The sequence below is a fragment of the Mauremys mutica genome, chromosome 15, assembly GCF_020497125.1.
Source record: "Mauremys mutica isolate MM-2020 ecotype Southern chromosome 15, ASM2049712v1, whole genome shotgun sequence".
NCBI lineage: Eukaryota > Metazoa > Chordata > Testudines > Geoemydidae > Mauremys > Mauremys mutica.
Genome location: NC_059086.1, coordinates 7002973 through 7023362, shown reverse-complemented (window position 1 = coordinate 7023362; position 20390 = coordinate 7002973). Strand labels below are relative to the sequence as shown.

Sequence of the window (20390 nt, the reverse complement as noted above, 5' to 3'; positions counted from 1 at the left end):
AGTTGTTTGGTGTTATTCTCCATCCTGTTCCTTATGAATCCTAACGTGTTAGCTTTTTTTTGGCAGCAGCCGTGCGTTGAGTGGAATTGTTTTATTGCGATTAATTTTTTTAATCTCTTGACAGCCCTAATATTTATAGAACCCTTATCTTATTGTCTTATGTCACTTGCTTGGCGTAACTCATTTTGTGACTTAATCTTTCTGATTTTGTCCCCACATGCTTGTTCTATTCTTTTGTACTCATCCATAGCGATTTATCTGTGATTTCGCTTGTTTAGGATTCCTTTTTATTTTCTGGTCATTATAGAGCTCCTGATAGAAAGAATAGTAAGCAGGCAATACAGCTCTGTCTTCCCTTCACATTGTGATAATTTGCCATTGCTCCTTTAATATTTTCTCAGAGAAACTGCTAGCTGTCCTACACTCTAATTTTCACCCCAGATTTTATTCCCATGGGACCTCACCTACCATTTTCCTAGTGTGTTGAAGTCTGCCTTTTTGAAATCTGTCTTTATTTTGCTACTCCTAGAATTTTTGTTACTCCTAGAATCATGAAATTTATCATGTCATGATCACTTTTGCCCATATTGCTTTCCACCTTCTGTTTCCTAACTAATTCCTTCTTGTTAGTCAGAATCAGGTGTTAAATGGCCATCTTCCACTTACTGCTTCCATCTTCTGAAAGAAACAGTTGTCCTCAGTACATTGCAAGAACTTATTGGATACTTTGTGTATGGTTGAATTATTTTTCTAACACATGCTTCCCTGCCCCCCCCCCCCCATTACTAACTATCTTTTGAATTTTTCTGTTATTTCAGAAAAATACATCAGTGTGCAGGGAAAGAGCCTGGGGGGAATTGTGATGTGAAATTATTTCCTGTTCTGACATGTCTCCTATCACCCTTTTTGCTGTAACAGGCTGCAGCGTAACATCCCTGTTTTGCTCCAGATCATTCCATCCTTCCAGGGACCAGGGAAGGGAAATGGCTGCAGTGGAGCCAGTTGAGGTAGGGATTATCAGAGGCTGGTGGGTTCCTGTTGGCGGGAGAAGGGCAATAAATACATAGGAAATGGGCACTTCTGGGGGGTTGATCTGGAGGTGGGCGGGGTCAGGAAAATACACAGGGTGGAGGGGACACAGTGTGACAAACTTGCTGCAATTTGTTTACTGTGCGGCCTAGATATGAGCAGCAGAGCCCTGGGGTTTGTGGGTGGAAATTCCCCAATTTGTCAAACAGGAAACAACCCCTGTGAACTGGGCTGGGAAAACGTATCAGCCTCCACGTGCTGTAGCCTGAACCTACGAGCCAGATGCTGCTGTGAGATATGAAGGGGCACCCCCCGGCTCCACCCCAGTGAAGACACATCAACCCCCTCCCCTCCAGCTGCTGGTAATGGGGAGGGTGTTGGGATTCCCACCAGGAAATTGTCCCTGGGCCCTGCTGGGGGCTCCATCTCCTGTATCAGCTTCTGGCTAGTTAGGTGAGCAGTGAGAATGAGGAGACCACTGCCTCTTCTCTCTGCTAGAAGGGTTCTCTCTTCCTCCCCTCACCCTGATGCTTCCTGGCTGCTCTGATGGGGTGAGAGTATGCTCACTTCCTGCCTTCCAGAGCTTTCATGCGATTGGACCTCCTCGCCTGTCAATAGTGATGTCACTAGGCAGCAGGTACTGAGTAGCAGGTTCTTGCTCTTTTAGGGACCAGTGACCTTCGAGGAGGTGGCTGTGTATTTCACCAAGGAAGAGTGGGCTCTGCTGGACCCCGCTCAGAGAGCCCTCTACAGAGATGTCATGCAGGAGAACTATGAGAATGTGACCTCGCTGGGTAAGGATTCCCATCCCCTTGGTTATTAGAAGGGTAAAAGGAGGAATTAAGGTTTACAGCATCCCACAGTGCAACCTCAACTGTGCCCTGTTTCAGCAACATCTTGACAGACCAGTGACACATACTAGCACTTTATCCTCCTCACTACAGAGTACTCTGGGAACAGAGCACAGGAGCAGTATAGCATAAAGTCCAACACTTTTTCTTTGCTAAGGCAAAACTTGTAGTTTGGTCCAGTGAAGAAAACAAAAGCCACATACCCCTAGCCTGCACTCCAACACTCAGCCTACTGCACACAATCCACCTCAGACTTTCACAGTGTTACCACCCCTTTGTCATTGCACTGAGGATTCCTTCTGAGTCACTTACCCCTCATGGCAGTGGTCCCCAACCTTTTCTGTGGGGCGAGCGCCAGACAACTAGCTGCCGAGGACCGTGGCCGCCGGACAAGCAGCCGCCAAAATGCTGCCATGAAGTGGCAACATCAAGAGGTGTCACCGCCGAAATGGCACCGTGAAGGAGTGTCATCAAGAGGCATCACCGCCGAAACGCCACCGAAATTCAGCGGGATTTCGGCAGTAGCGCTTCTTGACATTGCTGCTTCTCGGCAGCATTTTGGTGGCTGCTTGTCCGGCGGCCGGTAGGCGGGCGCACATGGATGCCCCAGCGGGCGCCATGGTGCCCGTGAGCATCGCGTTGGGGACCCCTGTCTCATGGAGATCACTTGCATGTATGCCACCAGACTGCTGACAATTGTCGTGACAAGAACACAACCTTATGCACCTTTATTGACCTACCTACAACACTCCTCACTGAATTGAGGAATACTTGTTCCTTCAAGTTTCACATGCACCTCTCTTCGTATCAGAATCACAGCTCTGCCAAGCTGCTCCAACTATTCCCTAAAATGGGTGAACTTGAGTGCTTGTTTAGCACCTCTATCACCTGGTGGCCCCACTGATTGTCAGGGTTCCTGCTTCTGATGTACTTTAAAACAAAACAATTGGTGTTAGTTTGTGACTTTTGCTTGTTGCTCTTCAAATTAATCCTAAATGAGGATATTGATATGATAGCCATCACAGAAACTTGGTGAAATGATTATAATAAATGGGACATGGTAATACCAAGAAACAAACTATATAGGAATGACAGGGTAGGTTGTGCTGGTGGCAGAGAGGCACTATATTACTCCTGGGGGAATTCTGTGCCCAAAAAATTAAAATTCTGTGAACATCGCAAAATTTTGCATATTTTATTTGTCAAAATAACGCAATATAATCACGCTGGTTTCAGTTATTTAGGTAATTTAAACTACACTAAAATGGATTGAGAGTGGGAATGGGGAGCATTGGAGGAAATAGTAATGTAGCTAGATTTGACTCTATTTCTAGTTATGGCTGCATACATTTGTTGGCTAATATGCTCAGTGTTGCATCATTGGCAACTGAAGAGCAAATGAGGGCTGGGGAATCAGCCTCACAATTTATATTGGCTACTGACCATCTCCAGAAACATCAGTGGCAAACAGTTCATACAGCACATTTTTTCAGTCCAAAAATTTAGCCCTGTTCTAATCACTAAAGCACCAGAAGGATTTATAAGGCTACACTGTCCTTTATACCACTCTGGCACTGTAAAGGCACCTTAAAACTTTTATACCTATTTTATACTCCTAGGGGAATTCACAAAGACAATAGGAACAATTCACAAAGCAGGCAGGCTGCTACGTTCTGCTCCACCTGAGGGGACAGAGCCTGCCCCATACTTAACTCCTCAGAAATACCCCAAAGCCCTGCCCCTCTACGCCAAGCATGCCACAATGGCAAGCAAGAGGGACAGACTGTCTTTCTCACATGCATGACTGCTCAGCTCCTCCCCTCCCCGCCCCCGGTGGTGATTTATGTCTCTACGGGCTGCTCTGGGCGCCTGAACCAACCTACCTGCATTGCTGTGAGGGGTGTGTGACCACTCTTGTGGCTTCCCTGTCAGACGTCGTTTTTCTGCTGGGAAGCAAAGAAATCTGCAGGGGACATGAATTCTGGATACGCAAAATGACACAGAATTCCCCCAGGAGTAACTCTGTGAAAGAAACGGAGTCAAATATAGAAAACATTTTAAGTGAATCAAATTATGCCATAGAATCTCTACTGATAGAAATTCATGCTTGAATAAAGAGAGTATAGCAGTAGGAATATGCTATTTGAGCACCTGATCAGGATGGTGACGGTGACTATGAAATGCTCAGGGATATCAGAGAGGCTGTTAAAATAGAAAGCTCAGTAATAATAATTTTCAACTATCCCCATATTTACTGTGTAGATGTCACCTCAGGCTGGATGCAGAGGTTAAGTTTTTAGAAACCATTAATGGCTGCTTATTTGAGCACCTACTCCTGGAACCCACAAGGGGAGAGGGAATTCTTGATTTAGTCCTAAGTGACAGACAGGATCGGGTCCAAGAAGTGAACCACTTGGTAATAGAGACCATAATGTAATTAAATGTAACATCATTGCAAGGGGAGAAAGTGCCAACAACTCCACCCCAATAGCATTTAACTTCAGAAAGAGAAACTGCACAAAAAGTGAGAGAGTTAGTTACGTGGCAACATTTTTAAAATACTATAATGGAGGCTCAAAATAAATGTGTACCCCCAAATGGGGACAAAAAGAAAAGTAAGAGGACTAAGAAAATACCATCATGGCTAAAGAGTAAGGGTACGTCTATACTACCTGCCGGATTGGCGCATAGTGTTCGATGTATCGGGGATTGATTTATCAGGGATCATCTGAACGGGATAAATCGATCCCCGAATCGATGCTCGTACTCCACCTTGGCAGGAGGAGTAAGTGTAGTCGACGGGGGAGCCGCGGCAGTTGACTCACCGCTGTGAGGATGGCCAAGTAAGTTGAACTAAGATACAGAACTTCAGCTACGCTATTCGCATAGCTGAAGTCGAAGTATCTTAGTTTGAACCCCCCCTGCTAGTGTAGCCCAGGCCTAAATAAGGCAGTTAGAGGTAAAAAAAAGGGCATCCTTTAAACATTGGAAGTCAAACCCTACTGAGAAAAATAAAAGGAGCATAAATTCTAGCAAGTCAAGTGTGAAAGTATAATTAGGCAGGCCAAAAAAGGTAATTTGAGGAGCAACTACAAAAAGTCACTAAAATTAACACCAATTTTTTTTTTCTGAAGTACATCAGAAGCAGGAAGCCTGACAATCAGTGGGGCTGCTCAGTCATTGACATGCTAAACAAGCACACAAGGAAGCCAAAGCCATTGCAGAGACGCTAAACGAATCCTTTGCATCAGTCTTCACCGCAGAGGATATGAGGGAGTTTCCTAAACCTGACCCATTCCTTTTAGCTGGCAAATCTGAGGAACTGTCCCAGACTGAGGTGTCGATAAAGGAGGTTTTAGAACAAATGGATTTATTCAGGTTGAAATGGTTACCAGAACTAGATGATATTCACCCAATAGTACTGACGGAACTCATACATGAAAAGTGCAGAACTACTGACTGATATGTAACCTACCACTTACAGTCGGCCTCTGTACCAGACTGGGGGTAGCTAATGTAATACCAATTTTTTAAAAAGGGTCCCAAGGGGATCCTGGCAGTTTGAGTCTGGGAAGGCTAACTTCAGTACCAGGCAAATTGGCTGAAAACTATAGTAAAGAAGTAAGGTGCCACAGGATTCTTTGCTGCTTTTATAGTAAAGAACAGAATTGTCAGACACAAACACAATTTGTTGGGGAAGAGACAATTTGGCTTTTGTAAAGAGAAATGATGCCTCATCTATTAGAATTCTCTGCGGGAGTCAACATACATGTGGACAAGAGTGATCCAGCGGATACAGTAGAACCTCAAAGATATGAACAACAGAGTTACAGACTTATTGGTCAACCAGACATCCTGTGGAACCAGAAGTCCTCAATCAGGCACCAGTGCAGACAAACCCCACAGGGGTTGGGGTGGCAGTGGGAGGAGGGAGAGCGAGAGGGATGTCAGGGTCCCGGAGAGGGCTCAGGGCTTCTGCCCCTCAGGAGCACCCGGGGTCAGGGCTTTAGACCAGGAGGGAGTGTTGGGGTTTGGGGGTTCAGGCTTGTGGCTCTGCTCCCAGCTTCAGCCCTGTGGGGGGCTCTGAGCCTTGGGGCTTTAGATTCGAGGGGAGTGTCGGTTTCAGCCCCAGCACTCCCCCCGTAGCTAAAGCCCTGAGCTGCAGCACCCCCTCCCCCCGCTGGAGCTGGGAGTGGAGCCATGGTGAAGCTCGGAATGCAGCTCATAAACTCATAGACACAGACTTTAAGGTCAGAAGGGACCATTATGATTATCTAGTCTGACCTGCACAATGCAGGCCACAGAATCTCACCCATCCACTTCAATAACAAACCCCTAGCCTATGTCTGAGTTATTGAAGTCCTCAAATTGTGGTTTGAAGATCTCAAGCTGCAGAGAATCCTCCAGCAAGTGACTCGTGCCCCATGCTGCAGAGGAAGGCGAAAAGCCTCCAGGGCCTCTGCCAATCTGCCCTGGAGGAAAATTCCTTCCCGACCCCAAATATGGCCATCAGCTAACCCGTGAGCATGTGGGCAAGACTCACCAGCCAGCACCCAGGAAAGGATTCTCTGTAGTAACTCAGATCCCACCCCATCTAACATCCCATCACAGACCACTGGGCATACTTACCTGCTGATAATCAAAGATTAATTGCCAAAATTAGGCTATCCCATCCTACCGTCCCCTCCATAAACTTATCAAGCTTAGTCTTAAAGCCAGATATGTCTTTTGCCCCCACTACTCCCCTTGGAAGGCTGTTCCAGAACTTCACTCCTCTAATGGTTAGAAACCTTCGTGTAATTTCAAGTCTAAGCTTCCTAGTGTCCAGTATCCATTTGTTCTGGTGTCCACATTGGTACTGAGCTTAAATAATTCCTCTCCCTCCCTAATATTTATCCCTCTGATATATTTTATAAAGAGCTGCAAGCCTCAGCACTCCCCCCAGCTCTAAAATACTGAGCCCTGTTGCTTCCGTGGGGCAGAAGCCCAGAGCTCTGGTGCCTTGAGGGTCAGAAGGCCCCGCCCCTCCACAGCTGCAGCCCCAATCTCCTGTGTGGCTGAGGTCCATCACCTAGGGGTGGGCAAACTACAGCCCGGAGGCCACATCTGGCCTTTAGATGTTTTAATTTGGCCCTTGAGCTCCCACCAAGGAGCAGGGTCCGGGGTTTGTTTCACTCCAGCCAGGGAGTGGGGTTGGGGGCTTTCCCCACTCCACATGTGCTGTGGCTCCGCATGGCTCCTGGAAGTAGCGGCATGTCCCCACTCCAGCTCCAACCAGTAGGGGCAGCCAAGGGGTTCCGCATGCTGCCCCTGCCCCCAGTGCCACCCCTATTGGCTAGGAACTGTGGTCAAAGGGAGATGCGGGGGTGGCACCTGTGGACGTGGCAGCGTGCAGAGGTGCCTGGCCGCACCTCCGCGTAGGAGCCGGAGGGGTGGACATGCCGCTGCTTCTGGGAGCTGCTTGAGGTAAGCACCAGCTGGAGCCTGCACCCCTGACCCCCTCCCGTGTCCCCACCCACTGCCCCAGCCCTGATCCCCCTCCCGCCCTCCAAACCCCTCGGTCCCAGCCTGGAGCACCCCCAATCCCTCATCCCCAGCCTCACCGCAGAATTTGTACCCCCAGCCAGAGCCCTCCCCCCCACACCCCAACCCTCTGCCGCAGCCCAGAGCTCCCTTCCGTACCCTGATCTCCCCATTTCTGGCCCCACCCCAGAGCCCGCACTTCCAGCCAGAGCCCTCACCCCCTCCTGCAACCCAACCCCCAATTTCTTCAGCATTCATGGCCCGCCATACAATTTCCATACCTAGATGTGGCCCATGGGCCAAACAGTTTGCCATAACCTCCTCTTCAGAGTTACAGAACATTTCAGAGTTATGGACAATCTCCATTCCTGAGGTGTCCGTAACTGAGGTTCTGCTGTACTTTGACAAGTTCTTTCACCAAAGGCTCTTATCCCATGACAGCTTACTTAAGAGGGAAGCGCCTCTTGTGGATCAGTAACTGGTTAAAACACAGGAAACAAAGGGTAGGAATAAAAGGTCAATTTTCACAGTAGAGAGGTGAATGGTCAGGTCCCCCGGCATCTCTACTGTTCAACATATTCACAGCTGAACTGGAAATAGGGAGGTGGCAAAGGTTGCACATGACGCAAAATTACTGAAGATCATTGAGTCCAAAGCAGATTGAGAAGAGTTACAAAAGGTTTTCACAAAATTAGATGACTGGGCAACAAAAGAGCAGATGAAATTCAGTGTTGATAAATCCAAAGTAATGCACATTAGAAAACATAATCCTAACTATAGATACAAAATGATGGGGTCTAAATTAGCTGTTACCACTCAAGAAAGTCCTTTTGGAGTCATTGTGGATAGTTCTGTGAAAACATCCAGTCAGTGTGCAATAGCAGTCAAAAAAGCTAACGAAATGTTAGGAACCATTAGAGAAGCAATAGGTAATAAAACAAAAAATATCATTATGCTACACCTTAAATACTGTCTGTAGTTTTGGTCACCCCATCTCAGAAGAGATAGTTAGAATTGGAAAAGGTGCAGAGGCCAAAAAAAATTAGGGGTATGGAACAATTTCCATATGAGGAGAGATGAAAAAGACTGGGACTGTTCATCAGGGTGAGTTGGGGCCAGGGGAGGGATGCCCTTCTCGTGGCAGGTTGGGGGCCGGGAAAGGGGCACTCCTGCCGCAACCACGACAAGTCCCCAGGTGGGTTCCCCAAGCACCTGTGCGGTGCTAAATAGGCTGCTGCACGGCCACACAACTTACGGGGAACTTAGGCTAAGACCGTGGGAATATTTTCCTCACTTAGCTCCTACCTGCCATGAAGGCATTGTCAGAGTGCTTTTAATCTACCAAAGGCACATTCCACGGTCATTCTGCACCTATTAAGCCTATTGTTGAAGCGGTCCTTGCTGCTGTTCAGGTTTCCTGTGTAAGGCTTCATGAGCCGTGGAAGTAAAGGGTGTGGGAATTTGGCAGATTGGGTATGTGAGAAGCTGAGTTGTTTAGGCTTCAGAGATGCTGACCTTGGGCTGGTTCTCATTTGCCAGCAGGCAGTAAACAGGATAATAAATTAGAAAGTTGTACAGGATGACAATTACCCTATGAAGTTATAGCTGTGCCTGTGTGTATCTTATTAACCAATTAGCAACTGCTTGATTGCTTGCCATAATTGTATATAAGAGCATGCTGGAGAGAAATAAATGACTTTGCTACCAATCACATTGATTGCTGAGCTCTGTCCGTGCCCGCCTGAGAGGCACTGCGACGCAACAAATGGTGACCCCAACGTGATTCGAATCGAATGATGATAGTGTCGGTGGCCTAGTGTCGGTGACCTGTTCCAGGCGGAGGAGCTGCGGTGGGGAGCTGGAAAAGCCCCCGGGCGTCCGAAAAGAGAGGCGCACCTGAGCCCTGAGGAGAGCGGCTATAAGTCGTGGAGGAGAAGGGCGGCTATAAGTCGCGGAGAAAAGCGGCGGCTATAAGCCGCGGAGGAGAAGGGCGGCTATAAGTCGCGGCGGAGCAGGGCAGAGCAGCTAACATGGGAACCGCTGCATCAGCGGAAGAAAAAACGGTACATGAATATTTGATACGCATCGCGGAACGGCAGGGAGAGAAGCTCCCCTCTGATACGTTATCCCGCCTGCTGCGGTGGGGACAGAGAAGGGGACTTTTCGTTAAACCAAGTACAATTTTCGATAAAGCTGTGTGGGAGCGGCTAGGCTCCGAGCTTTGGAAGTCGGTGGCTCAGGGCGATAAGGAAGCCTTTTCCCTGAGCCCAGTATGGAATAAGACGAAGGAGGTAGTAGAAACTCTCGCGGCCGAGGCAGGAGTGCAGGCGGCCCTTTCTGAGGTTTTCCGCCCAACGCCCGAAATGCCTTCTGTGTTGCCGGTTGGAGCCAGGGAGTTTTTCGGTGGCGAGGATACGGTGATACCTTTGGCTTCCGACCTGGCTGATGTTGCCCCTGTTACGGCTCCACCACCCTCCAATGTGGCCCTCGGCCCCGACATGATTGATCCTGCTACGGTCCCGCTACCCCCCGATACGCCCGAGCCTATGGAGACAGCCTTGCCGTATGCACCCCCTCCAAAGCCATGCCGTGTCCACGGGACCTGGGGGTGTCACGAATGCGGGGAAGCAGAGAAGGCTCGGGTGGAACATGTGCCATCACAAGTATATCCCGATTTGACTACGTTTACTCAGTTTACCCGGTCTGATGCCTTTTATAAAGAGATGGAGCGCCAGGGTCGACAGCTGCAGGACATTCACAACAAGTTGGATCAAATGCAAGGTCTTCCAGCTGGGTCATCGCGGTCGCGTCTTCACGAGTGTTTTCATCCGACTCGCCCTTCCGCCCCGCCTAGCCCCGGAGACCCTCCAACTGGGGACCCTCCGGATCCGGTACGACGTTGGCATGGGGTTCTGAAGGAAGCCATCCTTGAAGGTCTAACACCCGAGGCCTTTCCGGTAATTACGCCAGACCCTCAACATCCTAACCATAGGCGGTGGGTTCCTTTGGACTGGAAGTTGATCCGTGAAGCGCAGAAATCGATTATGGCTTATGGACTAGATAATCCGTATGTACAGTCTATAATTGAACAGGTGTTTGCTGGACAAGCGATGTGTCCATACGATGCAGTTAAGCTAGCTGATATGCTTCTTACACCTACACAGAGATTGCTGTGGAAGGATGATTGGGCTAAGAGAGTTGACTTGGCTCTTGTCCGCAATTTGGATTTACCGGACGATGATGTTCGGCACGTGGCCACTGTTGAAATGCTTCTGGGGACCGGCCGATTCGTTGACCCGCATTTGCAAGCCCGCCTCGATCCCCGGATCCTGCAGCAGTCGCAGGAACTGGCTTTGGCTGCCTTTAAAACGGTGCCCCAGATGGGAAAGCCGAGCCCTCCCTACGCTAAAATTACGCAAGGCCCATCGGAACCTTATTCCACCTTTTTGGATCGCCTTCGCGAGGCTATTGATAGATCTCCTAACTTAACGCCGGAAGCCAGAGCCGCAGTGGGACTTGATCTTGCCACCCAGAATGCCAACTCTACCTGCCGCCGTATATTAGCCACTTTGCCCAAGACTGCGACCCTGATGGAAATGATCGAGGCATGTAATAAGGCCGCTATGTTTGAGGAAACGGATAAGGCAGCAATCCATGCTCAGGCACATGCCACTGCACTAGCCGCTGCATTACAACCTTTCATCGGGCGCAAGCGGGGGGCCAAAAGACCGACCTGGCCAAGCGGCCCCTGTTTTCTTTGTGGGAGACCCGGGCATATCCGGCGGGACTGCCCTGGGCAAAATGGGCAGCGGGCAGGCCAAAATGGACAGCGGGTCTCTGATGTGTCGCCTCAAGCCGCTACCGGCGCTTGTACACGATGTGACAAGTTTGGACACCGCGCCGTTGACTGTTGGTCGCGTCGAAAAAAGGATGGAACACCGCTGCCGGGAAACGGATTTCAGAGCGCCCCTCGGAGGAGCGCGACGATACAAGTGCCTCCAACCAGCAACCCGGCTGCCTGGAACACCTCACCGGAGCAACCCGTGGCAGTGCCGGAGTGGACTTGGCCACAGCGACAGATGTAGTTTTAGAGACTGACGAGGTTCAAGTTCTCCCTTCCAACACCGATGGCCCATTAGGATTTGGATTGAGTGCCCTTTTGATCGGCCGCTCGTCAACATCAAAACAAGGTATTTTTGTTTTGCCTGGCCTTATTGATGCCGACTATACGGGGAATATTGGGATAATGGTACGCGCCCTTTGTCCCCCTGTAACTATAACTGCTGGTACGCGTCTTGCTCAGTTGATACCTTTCAAGGGATGTGTGCCCAGATCGACTTTGATTGACCGCGGATCTCGAGGGTTTGGATCCACCGGCCCTCCCCAAATTGCTTTTGCTATAGACATTACTTTGCGTAAGCCCATCCGAACTGTTCGGCTTCAGGGATCCGATGGGCGGCAGATCATTCATGAAGCTTTAACTGGGGATGCAATGCAGAGTGGGGTAACTGAGGCACCTGTGAAGACAGAGGTAGAAGATACTGTGTTTACCTTGGAATCAGAACACACTGAAGCGGTTGCAGCTGAGGCTCCCATGCAGAATGATGTAGAAGATGCGCCATTTAACCTAGTATCAAAATACCCAGGGGCAGTTGTAAATGTGGCCCCTCTACAGAGCGACATATGTCCTAAAGAACTGCCTGTGTGTGGAAAGGGAGACGAAGAGGAGCCTATGGAAGCAAAACAAACACTTCTACTGACTGCGACAAGTTCAAATGACAATCAGCGAGAGGAAACCAAGTTTGAGCTAATGACGGAAGTGGAAAAAGATTTGTTTGAATCTGGAAAATTGGAACTTGCAAGCGGTGATAAACTTTATTCAACTCCAGTGCAGCAAGAGATTTTAGCTGTGCAGCTGGAAGATACTGGCTCACCCATTCCTAGTATTGAAAGCTCTGAGGCTCAAAAAGCATCTGTGCCTGTTACAGCTGCAGCAATTGAAGGACAAATCATTGCAGAAACTGTAACATCTATGGAAACCTCAGCTGAAACTTTAAAGCCTTTAGAAGCAGTGCTTGAAAAACTATTTCCTGAACTAGTCCAAGATATTACCACTGCTCATTCGGGATTTGAGGCTGCAAACAGTAGGAGTGAAGAAACTGCAACAGTGTCAGTATCAGAGATGACTGCTGCAATGGTGGATGGAATGACTGAGAAAGCAACAAGATGTACACAACCTGAGCCCCTGGAGGATAGTTGCTTGTTAGCTATGCCAGGATCTTTCCTGTTTGATCCTCCGTGAATGATTTAATTGATGATGTAATTCCCCTTTTTTGCCTGATAGTAATAAGGGTATTTGTATATTGTATGTAATGACTGCTTGCCCAGTAGGGGTAGATTTGCTTTTGTTTTTTAGATATTTAAGAGAATTGATGTTAGCTGTATAGTATTTAATGTACCATGCAGTTATTATGGAGTTTAAATTTATGTTTTATGTTTGTTTGTGGTGTTTGTTTTCTGGCCAGAATTGTTGTGGTGTTGTTAAGATGTTTATGTGGTTTATGTTGTGTTTTTTTTGCTGTGACCCCCCCCCCTCAGTGTCAGCTTGATCACCTGACACATGAGGGATGGATTGGTAATAGAAATTTGTCACAGGTTGGTGTACAATAGAAAAGGGGGGAACCCTGCAGAATTTACACCATTTATTTTGTTTTGTTTTGTTTGATGTTGTTGGTGTTATATGTTAAGGATTGCATGGTCATAGGTAGGTTTTATAGAGTTAATTTTGGCTTGTGTAAATTATAGTATTGATTTTATAAGCTGGGAATGTATTGCTATGCCTTCTCTCCTTTTCCTTTTTTTTTCTTTTGATTTTGAATAGAGGGGGCAGATGTGGGAATTTGGCAGATTGGGTATGTGAGAAGCTGAGTTGTTTAGGCTTCAGAGATGCTGACCTTGGGCTGGTTCTCATTTGCCAGCAGGCAGTAAACAGGATAATAAATTAGAAAGTTGTACAGGATGACAATTACCCTATGAAGTTATAGCTGTGCCTGTGTGTATCTTATTAACCAATTAGCAACTGCTTGATTGCTTGCCATAATTGTATATAAGAGCATGCTGGAGAGAAATAAATGACTTTGCTACCAATCACATTGATTGCTGAGCTCTGTCCGTGCCCGCCTGAGAGGCACTGCGACGCAACAAAAGGGTACGCTGGATCTCCCAGGATCACTATGGGCATTTCAACATCCCCCACTGTAATCTTTTGGTCTGGAAAGAAAGTCCCTGCTTGCAGTGTTCCAGGGGGACTTCCCCTCTGGCTGGAGTTTTCCCTTTCTGGGATATGGTGGTACCTGCTTTGGGTTTTAGGGGCCCCTTTGATCATGGGTGTCTGGCTGTGTGTCTTCCCAGTAGACATGGGCACAGTTAAATTCCTCATAAGAAGAGTGTCCTGTACTTTTGAGCACCTGGGGAGCTGGCCCCAGGATTTTACTCATTTAATATGATCTGGAATTAAAATAACAGAACTTCCTGTGTGGGTGACAAATGTCCTATGAATTCACCTGATCTCACTTATGATCTTTTCCCTGGGCAGGGTTTCCAGTTTCCAAACCTGATGTCATCTCCCAACTGGAACGAGGGGAAGAGTCATGGGCCTCAGATCTCCAGGGCTCAGAGGAAAGAGAGATCCTGAGAGGCATCTGCACAGGTGAGCAATCATTAAATCAACTCAGAAACTGTCAGTACCTGAAGGAAACAGCAGGGATTCCCAACAAAGACCTTGTGAGCTCTCCGAGTTCAGGATTGTCCTCATCAGTGGTCATATTCTCAGGGCAGATATTGCTCATGGTTTCCTACCCATCCTGACTAACTCCTGGCAGTAGTTCCTTCCCTGAACTCACTTCTCCCTGAGTGTTTGGATGCAAACTGGATGCAAAATTGATCCCCTCTTCTTTCCTCTTTGGGGATTTTTTTTTCCATCTGCAGCTGCTCTTTGGTTTGTTCTCCCCTATTCCATTCCTGTTTCTGAGGCTTTTCTTTCTCTGTCCCAGCAGGTGTTGGGATGGTGAGTGAGACCATGAAGCAGTCTCCTCAGCAGGAAGAGGGTGAGCAAGTGGAACCACCTGGGGCGTTATGGCAAAGATGCAAAGGGAGTGTGACCAGGAGTTGTGAGCAGGGAAAAGCCTGTGAGAGTCAGCACATTCCAGAGAAGTGGCAGGGAAACCAGCCAGTGCAGAAATTTGGTAAATCTGTTAATTATCAGGGAACTCACAAAGGCCTCAAGGAAACCACAGACCAGCAGAGCATCCCCATGGGAGTGAGAAATAACACATGCGCTGAGTGTGGGGAAAAGTTCAGTAGGCACTCACGCCTTATCAGCCATCAGAGAATCCATACTCGAGAACAACCCTATGAATGCTGTGAGTGCGGGAAAACCTTCGCTCAGAGCTCAACCCTTATTAAACATCACAAAGTCCACACAGGGGAGAAACCCTATGAATGCTGCGAGTGTGGGAAAACCTTCACGCGGAGCTCAAACCTCATTGCACATCAGAGAATCCACACAGGGGAGAAACCCTACAAATGCTGTGAATGCGGGAAAACCTTCACTCTCAGCTCAACCCTCATTGCACATCAGAGAATCCATACAAGGGAGAAACCCTATGAATGCTGTGAGTGCGGGAAAACCTTCACTCAGCGCTCAAACCTTATTACACATAAGAGGATCCACACAGGGGAGAAACCCTATGCATGTTGTGAATGCAAGAAAACCTTCACTCAAAGGGCATCTCTTATTAGCCATCAGAGAATCCATACGGGGGAAAAACCCTATGAATGCTGGGAGTGCGGGAAAGCCTTCATTGTGATCTCAAATCTTATTAAACATCAGAAAAACCACACAGGGGAGAAACCCTACGAATGCTGGGAGTGCGGGAAAACCTTTGCTTGGAGCTCAAACCTTAGTTCGCATCAGAGAATCCATACAGAAGAGAAACCGTATAAATGCAGTGAATGCGGGAAAACCTTCACTCAGATCTCCCACCTTATTACACATCAGAGAATCCATACGGGGGAGAAACCCTATGAATGCCGTGAGTGCGGGAAAACCTTCACTCGGAGTTCAATCCTTATTATACACCACAGAATCCATACAGGAGAGAAACCCTATGAGTGCTGTGAGTGTGGGAAAACCTTCACTCAGAGCTCAACCCTTATTACACATCAGAGAATCCACACAAGAAAGAAACCCTGTGAATGATGTGAGTGCAGGAAAACCTTCACTCAGAGCTTAATCCTTAATACACATGAGAAAATTCATCAAGGGGAGTGCCCCTAGGAATGCTGTGAGTCCAGGAAAACCTTTGCTCATGGCTCACACCTTAATGGATATCAAAGGACCCACAAAAGAGAGATCCTATGAATTCTCTGAATGTGGGAAATTTTGTCAGAGTTCAGCCCTTAGTTATTATCAGAAAAGCTGTAAGGGAGATAAATACCATAAACCTTGTTTAGGGCTGAGAAAAGATTTTGTTTTCCTTTTGCTAATTCCCACATAATGAACTTCAAGGCAGCATTAATGTCATTGTGGTCTCTCAGCTCCCCCAGCTGAGTTGTCTGCTTTTCCCTTTTGCACTCACCCTTCCTTGGGGTGAATCCCACAATTTTTTCTTTTTCACCAACTCCTTTGTCCTATGTCATGGAAATGTGTGTCCCTCCAACAGGAATGTCCATCAGCCCCAGGTGCGGGAACTGAGAGTCACTTCAACTAGGTACATGGAAGTTAAATCTACCCGGGCCTTGACTGCAGTAGGATATTCCATGGAGTTAGATAGCTCGAGTTAGCTATCCTGATGAAAGAATAGTTGTGGTTTTACAGTAAAGGAAATAGCCCATGTATAGTGGCCAGGGAAATTTAGCAGATTTCCTCAAGACCTGACATAACCTCCATCACGTCTAGTCTAAACAAATTTGGAGCATCATATTCATACTTTTCCTCCCACTGCAAAGTGATTGTTAGTCGCCAGGTTCCCTCACTAGGGACAAATTGTCTCATTCCCAGTTGTTCTTACAATGCACTGGGTTGTGCTGAATCACTGTGTTTTGTATCATTTTTCTTATTTTAAATATAACAAAGAGAAGGAGCAGGATTAGGGATAGGAAAATATGTTTTTTCAACTTCTGTGACACCTGAAGTGGTGAGTTGGAAGGATTCCCATGTTCAGAATTAGCTCAGCAGTATTTCCTTGTCTGAGCCATATAGAATTTATCTTCTACACATTTTACAACTCTACCTCTCAATGTGTCGTATGATTCAGTGTTCTCAGTCCTCTGCTTGGGAATCACACTTTGTTTTCTTTGATCTTAAAACCTAGTAATTTAGGGCCTGAGATGAAATTGGCAGAGACCTGGAAAGGGAATTTTACTGGATCTCAAACACAGTGCCATCATTTGGAGTTTAAATCCCAGTTTCCAACTATTAGCAAAGGAGATGGAATTGTTTGCAGATGGGAAGGTTAGCTGGGTTTTTGTTTTATCCTGTTTCCGTTTTTTTCATTACAATGATTCTAGAAGTTTTGTAAATAATACAACTCAACGCTAATGAGTGAAGCAGGTTTGAGTGGATCAGAGGAGAATGCCATGAGAGAATCTCTTGTCTTGGTTCTGAGTCAATACATTTAACCTGCTCTGTAATTTCTAGTTCTATGAAACTGGATGTATCTTATCTCTCTCCGTGATGTGGGTTTTTCCTCTTTCTTGAGGGCCGTTTGGTCACAAAATGGGATATTAGTTTGATTTGTCAAACTGTGGCTCTGATTTATTGGGGACTTTACTTGCTAAAATAGTCATTTTCTCAAGTAGTCATTTCTTAGTTTATTTTTGTTTTTTCCCTGCCCCCCTCCATGACGACATGGAGAAACTTCAAGTGCAGTTCTATCAACAGAAGAGAATACTCCGAGTTATTGGACATATCACCAACTGTTTTTAAATCTCCAGTCTGAAATGGTGAACAAGACCATGCCCCAAATCATGCAACTAACGGAAGTAACTGGATACAGTCACAGTGCTGTTCAGTTGTTTAGATCAATGTTGTCTCAGATGATCTGGGAAGAGAATTCCACAGTAAGTGATTAGGAACTAGGCAAAAAGCTTGTATATGTGTTTCCCAAGGCAGTTGTGATGCAGGGTCTTGTGACAGACTTGTTCACACCCTGCACACTACTACAGTAATTTTTGTATAAGGCATGTCTTGTGAGGTACCATTTAAAAATTCATAATTTGCTGATCAATAGTATGGAAAAGTACACATAGCAGCACTGTAGGTAATGTAATAAACACAAGCTGAAATCATGGCTAAAAGTATGTTTGGCAGATAAATCTGAGGAATGGCCAAAAGCAATTCCTCAGAGACCAAATGCCACCTCAGCCAAGTGTAAACAAGGCTGATGGACCATTCCCTGCTAAGTGGCAGGAAAGGAGGAAAGAGCAAAAAAATCTGCATTTTAGGCCTTGTCTACACTAGAGTTTTTGTCAACAAAATTATGCCGCTTTAATTAAACTGCTGTTGTATGTTCACACTATACTTCTTCTGTTGGCAGAGCACATCCACACTAGCAGGTCTTGCACTGACACAGAAAGCAGTGCACTGTGCAACAGGACACAGGCCACTTTGGGAAGGGCTTGCAATGCCTTATGGAGCAGGTACAGTGTCACATGATGCAGGTTTCTCAATCCCATTGTTCCATGGGCATCCTACTAGATTGCCAGCTGTTTTTCAGTGGAAATGTGTGTGGGGGAAGTGTGAGACAGGGAGTGTTGGGGGGAGAAACAAAGACAGAGTGTGTCTTGAGGGAGAGTGAGTATGTTGGCATTCTGTCTCTTTAAGTTCACACAGGAGCCAGAAGCAATCAGTCTTGAGTTAGGCACACACACACACCAGCCCATTCCTCCCTCCCTGGCTCTGCACAGCAGAGCAGTCCCACCCATAGCAGCAGCCTACCTTCCATTGTGTTCCTAGTGCGGGGGAGAGCAGGAGGATTCCATGTTAATGATTTGCTGTTTGCTGCCGGAACAGAGCAGCATGCTCAGCTATCAGAACTTCCTAGAGCTTTGAAAGGGGAGGAGCACGCGCCTGCAGGGCAGCCGAATTCAAAACAGTGAGCAGAGTGGTCACAGCGGGCATTCTGGGATACTGAGGGATGCCAGTTATGGCGACATAATGAATTGCAGCATCTATACTGATGCTTTGTCACTTTAACTTTGCAGCAAAAAGCTCTGTGTCTCTCATCTAAGTGGTTTTGTTTTGTTGGCAAAAGTAGCATTGTAGCATGTGCACCTCCACTGTTTTGTCGGCAAAAGCTGCCTTTTGCTGACAAAACTGTAGTGTAGACAAGGCCTTAGCAAAGAAACAGCATGGAGTTCTTGTCCACACAGACTACCTGTAGCCTTGCTCCCAGCTGGAAATGCTTCTCAAAGGGGTTTGAACGGGACTATAAAAAGAAGGGGCAGACACCCCTCAAAACACCTCCCTCTCTCTCCCTGTCCATTGCATTCTCTGCAACTGAGAAGACAAAATGACACAGCTGTTGAGCTTTGGGGGAGGAGTCCTGGCCTAAAGAGTTTGGTCAGTGAGACCGCTGAAGCATGTAGGTGAGAAAATTTTGCTTTGAAACTAAAAATTTCTTAAGTCTGTGTTAGTGAGCATTTATCTTTATTTTTCTTGTAACCATTTTAACTTTTATGCCTCATTACCTGTGCTCATAAAATCTCTTTGTAGTTAATAAACTTGTTTTCTGTTTTATATAAGCCAGTGCGTTTAAACGGAAGTTTCTGAATAAGTAAGGCCATGTTTATGTCACGGAGGTCATAGAAGTCACAGAATCCGTAACTTCCAAAGACCTCCATGACATTCTCTGCTTCAGCCCAGGGGCTGCGGCATTCTGAAGCTGGCAACCAGCGGGGCCCTGACAGGGTTCCAGCCATAGCAGTGATGGGGACCCTGAAAGGTTCCAGCGACAGGTGACAGACTCCTGCGGGAGCCCTCCCCAGGGTTCCAGCAATGGGTGACAGCCTCGTGTGGGGGGAAGGGGACACCTCGGGTGAGTGACTGGGGGTGTCCCGTTTTCTTTTGGGGAAATACGGTCACCCTGAGCTCTCAGCCGTTCTGGGCAGAGGCCACCCCCCTTGCAGCTTCCAGCTGCCGTGGGTGGAGGGGGATCCCCACAGCTCCCAGCTACCACGGTGGTGGAGGAAACCATGGAGCCGCAGCAGCAAAAGTCACAAACAGGTCACGGCATCCGTGAATTTTTATTTATTCCCCATGACCTGTCTGTGACTGTTCCTAAAAATAACCATGACAAAATCTTAGCCTTACGAATAACTCATTGAAATAAACTGGCATATTATTCTCTTAAAGGTTTACTAGAGGTCAGATATGTTGTACTGTCCAGGAGAGGCCTGGGCAGCACAGGATATACATTTCTGGGGGAAATGGGGAATGGGCATGTGTTAGGATTATGCCCTGAAGTATAACCAAGGCTGAGTGTAACCCAAGTGTGGCTGGCAGGCTGCAGTTACACACAGACACTCAGGGTGTGTCTTGCATGCTGAAAGGCTGTTTGTGAGCAGCCCAGATGGGAGCTACTTCAGCAAGGCATTGTAAGGCACCCAGGATTTCCAGGCAGGGGTAATACAGCTACTCATTAGGCTGGATTGTACTCTGGAATGTCTCAGCTCTACAGGACGCTGCTCCTGACGTCATCTCCTAGCTAAGCCTGTGGTTTGAGAAATGCTGTCCCTAACTGTGGCAATATGGAGGAAATAGAAGTGTGTTTTTGTTGAAGTCGCCTCTCAGCAGGAACTGCAAGTGTGTGTGAAATATAATCAGTGTTGAAGCTGAGAGAGCTGCAGGAAAATAAATAACGATTTTTGCTTAGAAACCCCATCCCAGGTAGCTAACAGAGACTGTGACCTAGGCTTATGTCTAGT

General features: G+C 47.2%; 1 protein-coding gene across 1 annotated transcript; it reads left to right on the top strand.

Annotated features, from left to right (window-relative positions):
* The first annotated feature begins 1770 nt into the window (after positions 1 to 1770).
* Positions 1771 to 19798, top strand: LOC123350583 (zinc finger protein 660-like). Its single transcript, XM_044989226.1, has 3 exons — positions 1771 to 1823; positions 13999 to 14112; positions 14456 to 19798. Exons 1-3 carry the CDS (start codon positions 1790 to 1792, stop codon positions 15661 to 15663), a joined length of 1356 nt encoding a protein of 451 aa, XP_044845161.1. The 5' UTR covers positions 1771 to 1789; the 3' UTR covers positions 15664 to 19798.
* The last annotated feature ends 592 nt before the right edge of the window (positions 19799 to 20390 follow it).

Bases quoted from the DNA above. Each gene is read 5' to 3' on its own strand.
- LOC123350583 (XM_044989226.1), top strand. From the start codon at position 1,790: ATGCAGGAGAACTATGAGAATGTGACCTCGCTGG. The intron at 1,824-13,998 runs GTAAGGATTCCC...TTCCCTGGGCAG, and splicing joins TGAGAATGTGACCTCGCTGG to GGTTTCCAGTTTCCAAACCT. The intron at 14,113-14,455 runs GTGAGCAATCAT...TCTCTGTCCCAG, and splicing joins CCTGAGAGGCATCTGCACAG to CAGGTGTTGGGATGGTGAGT.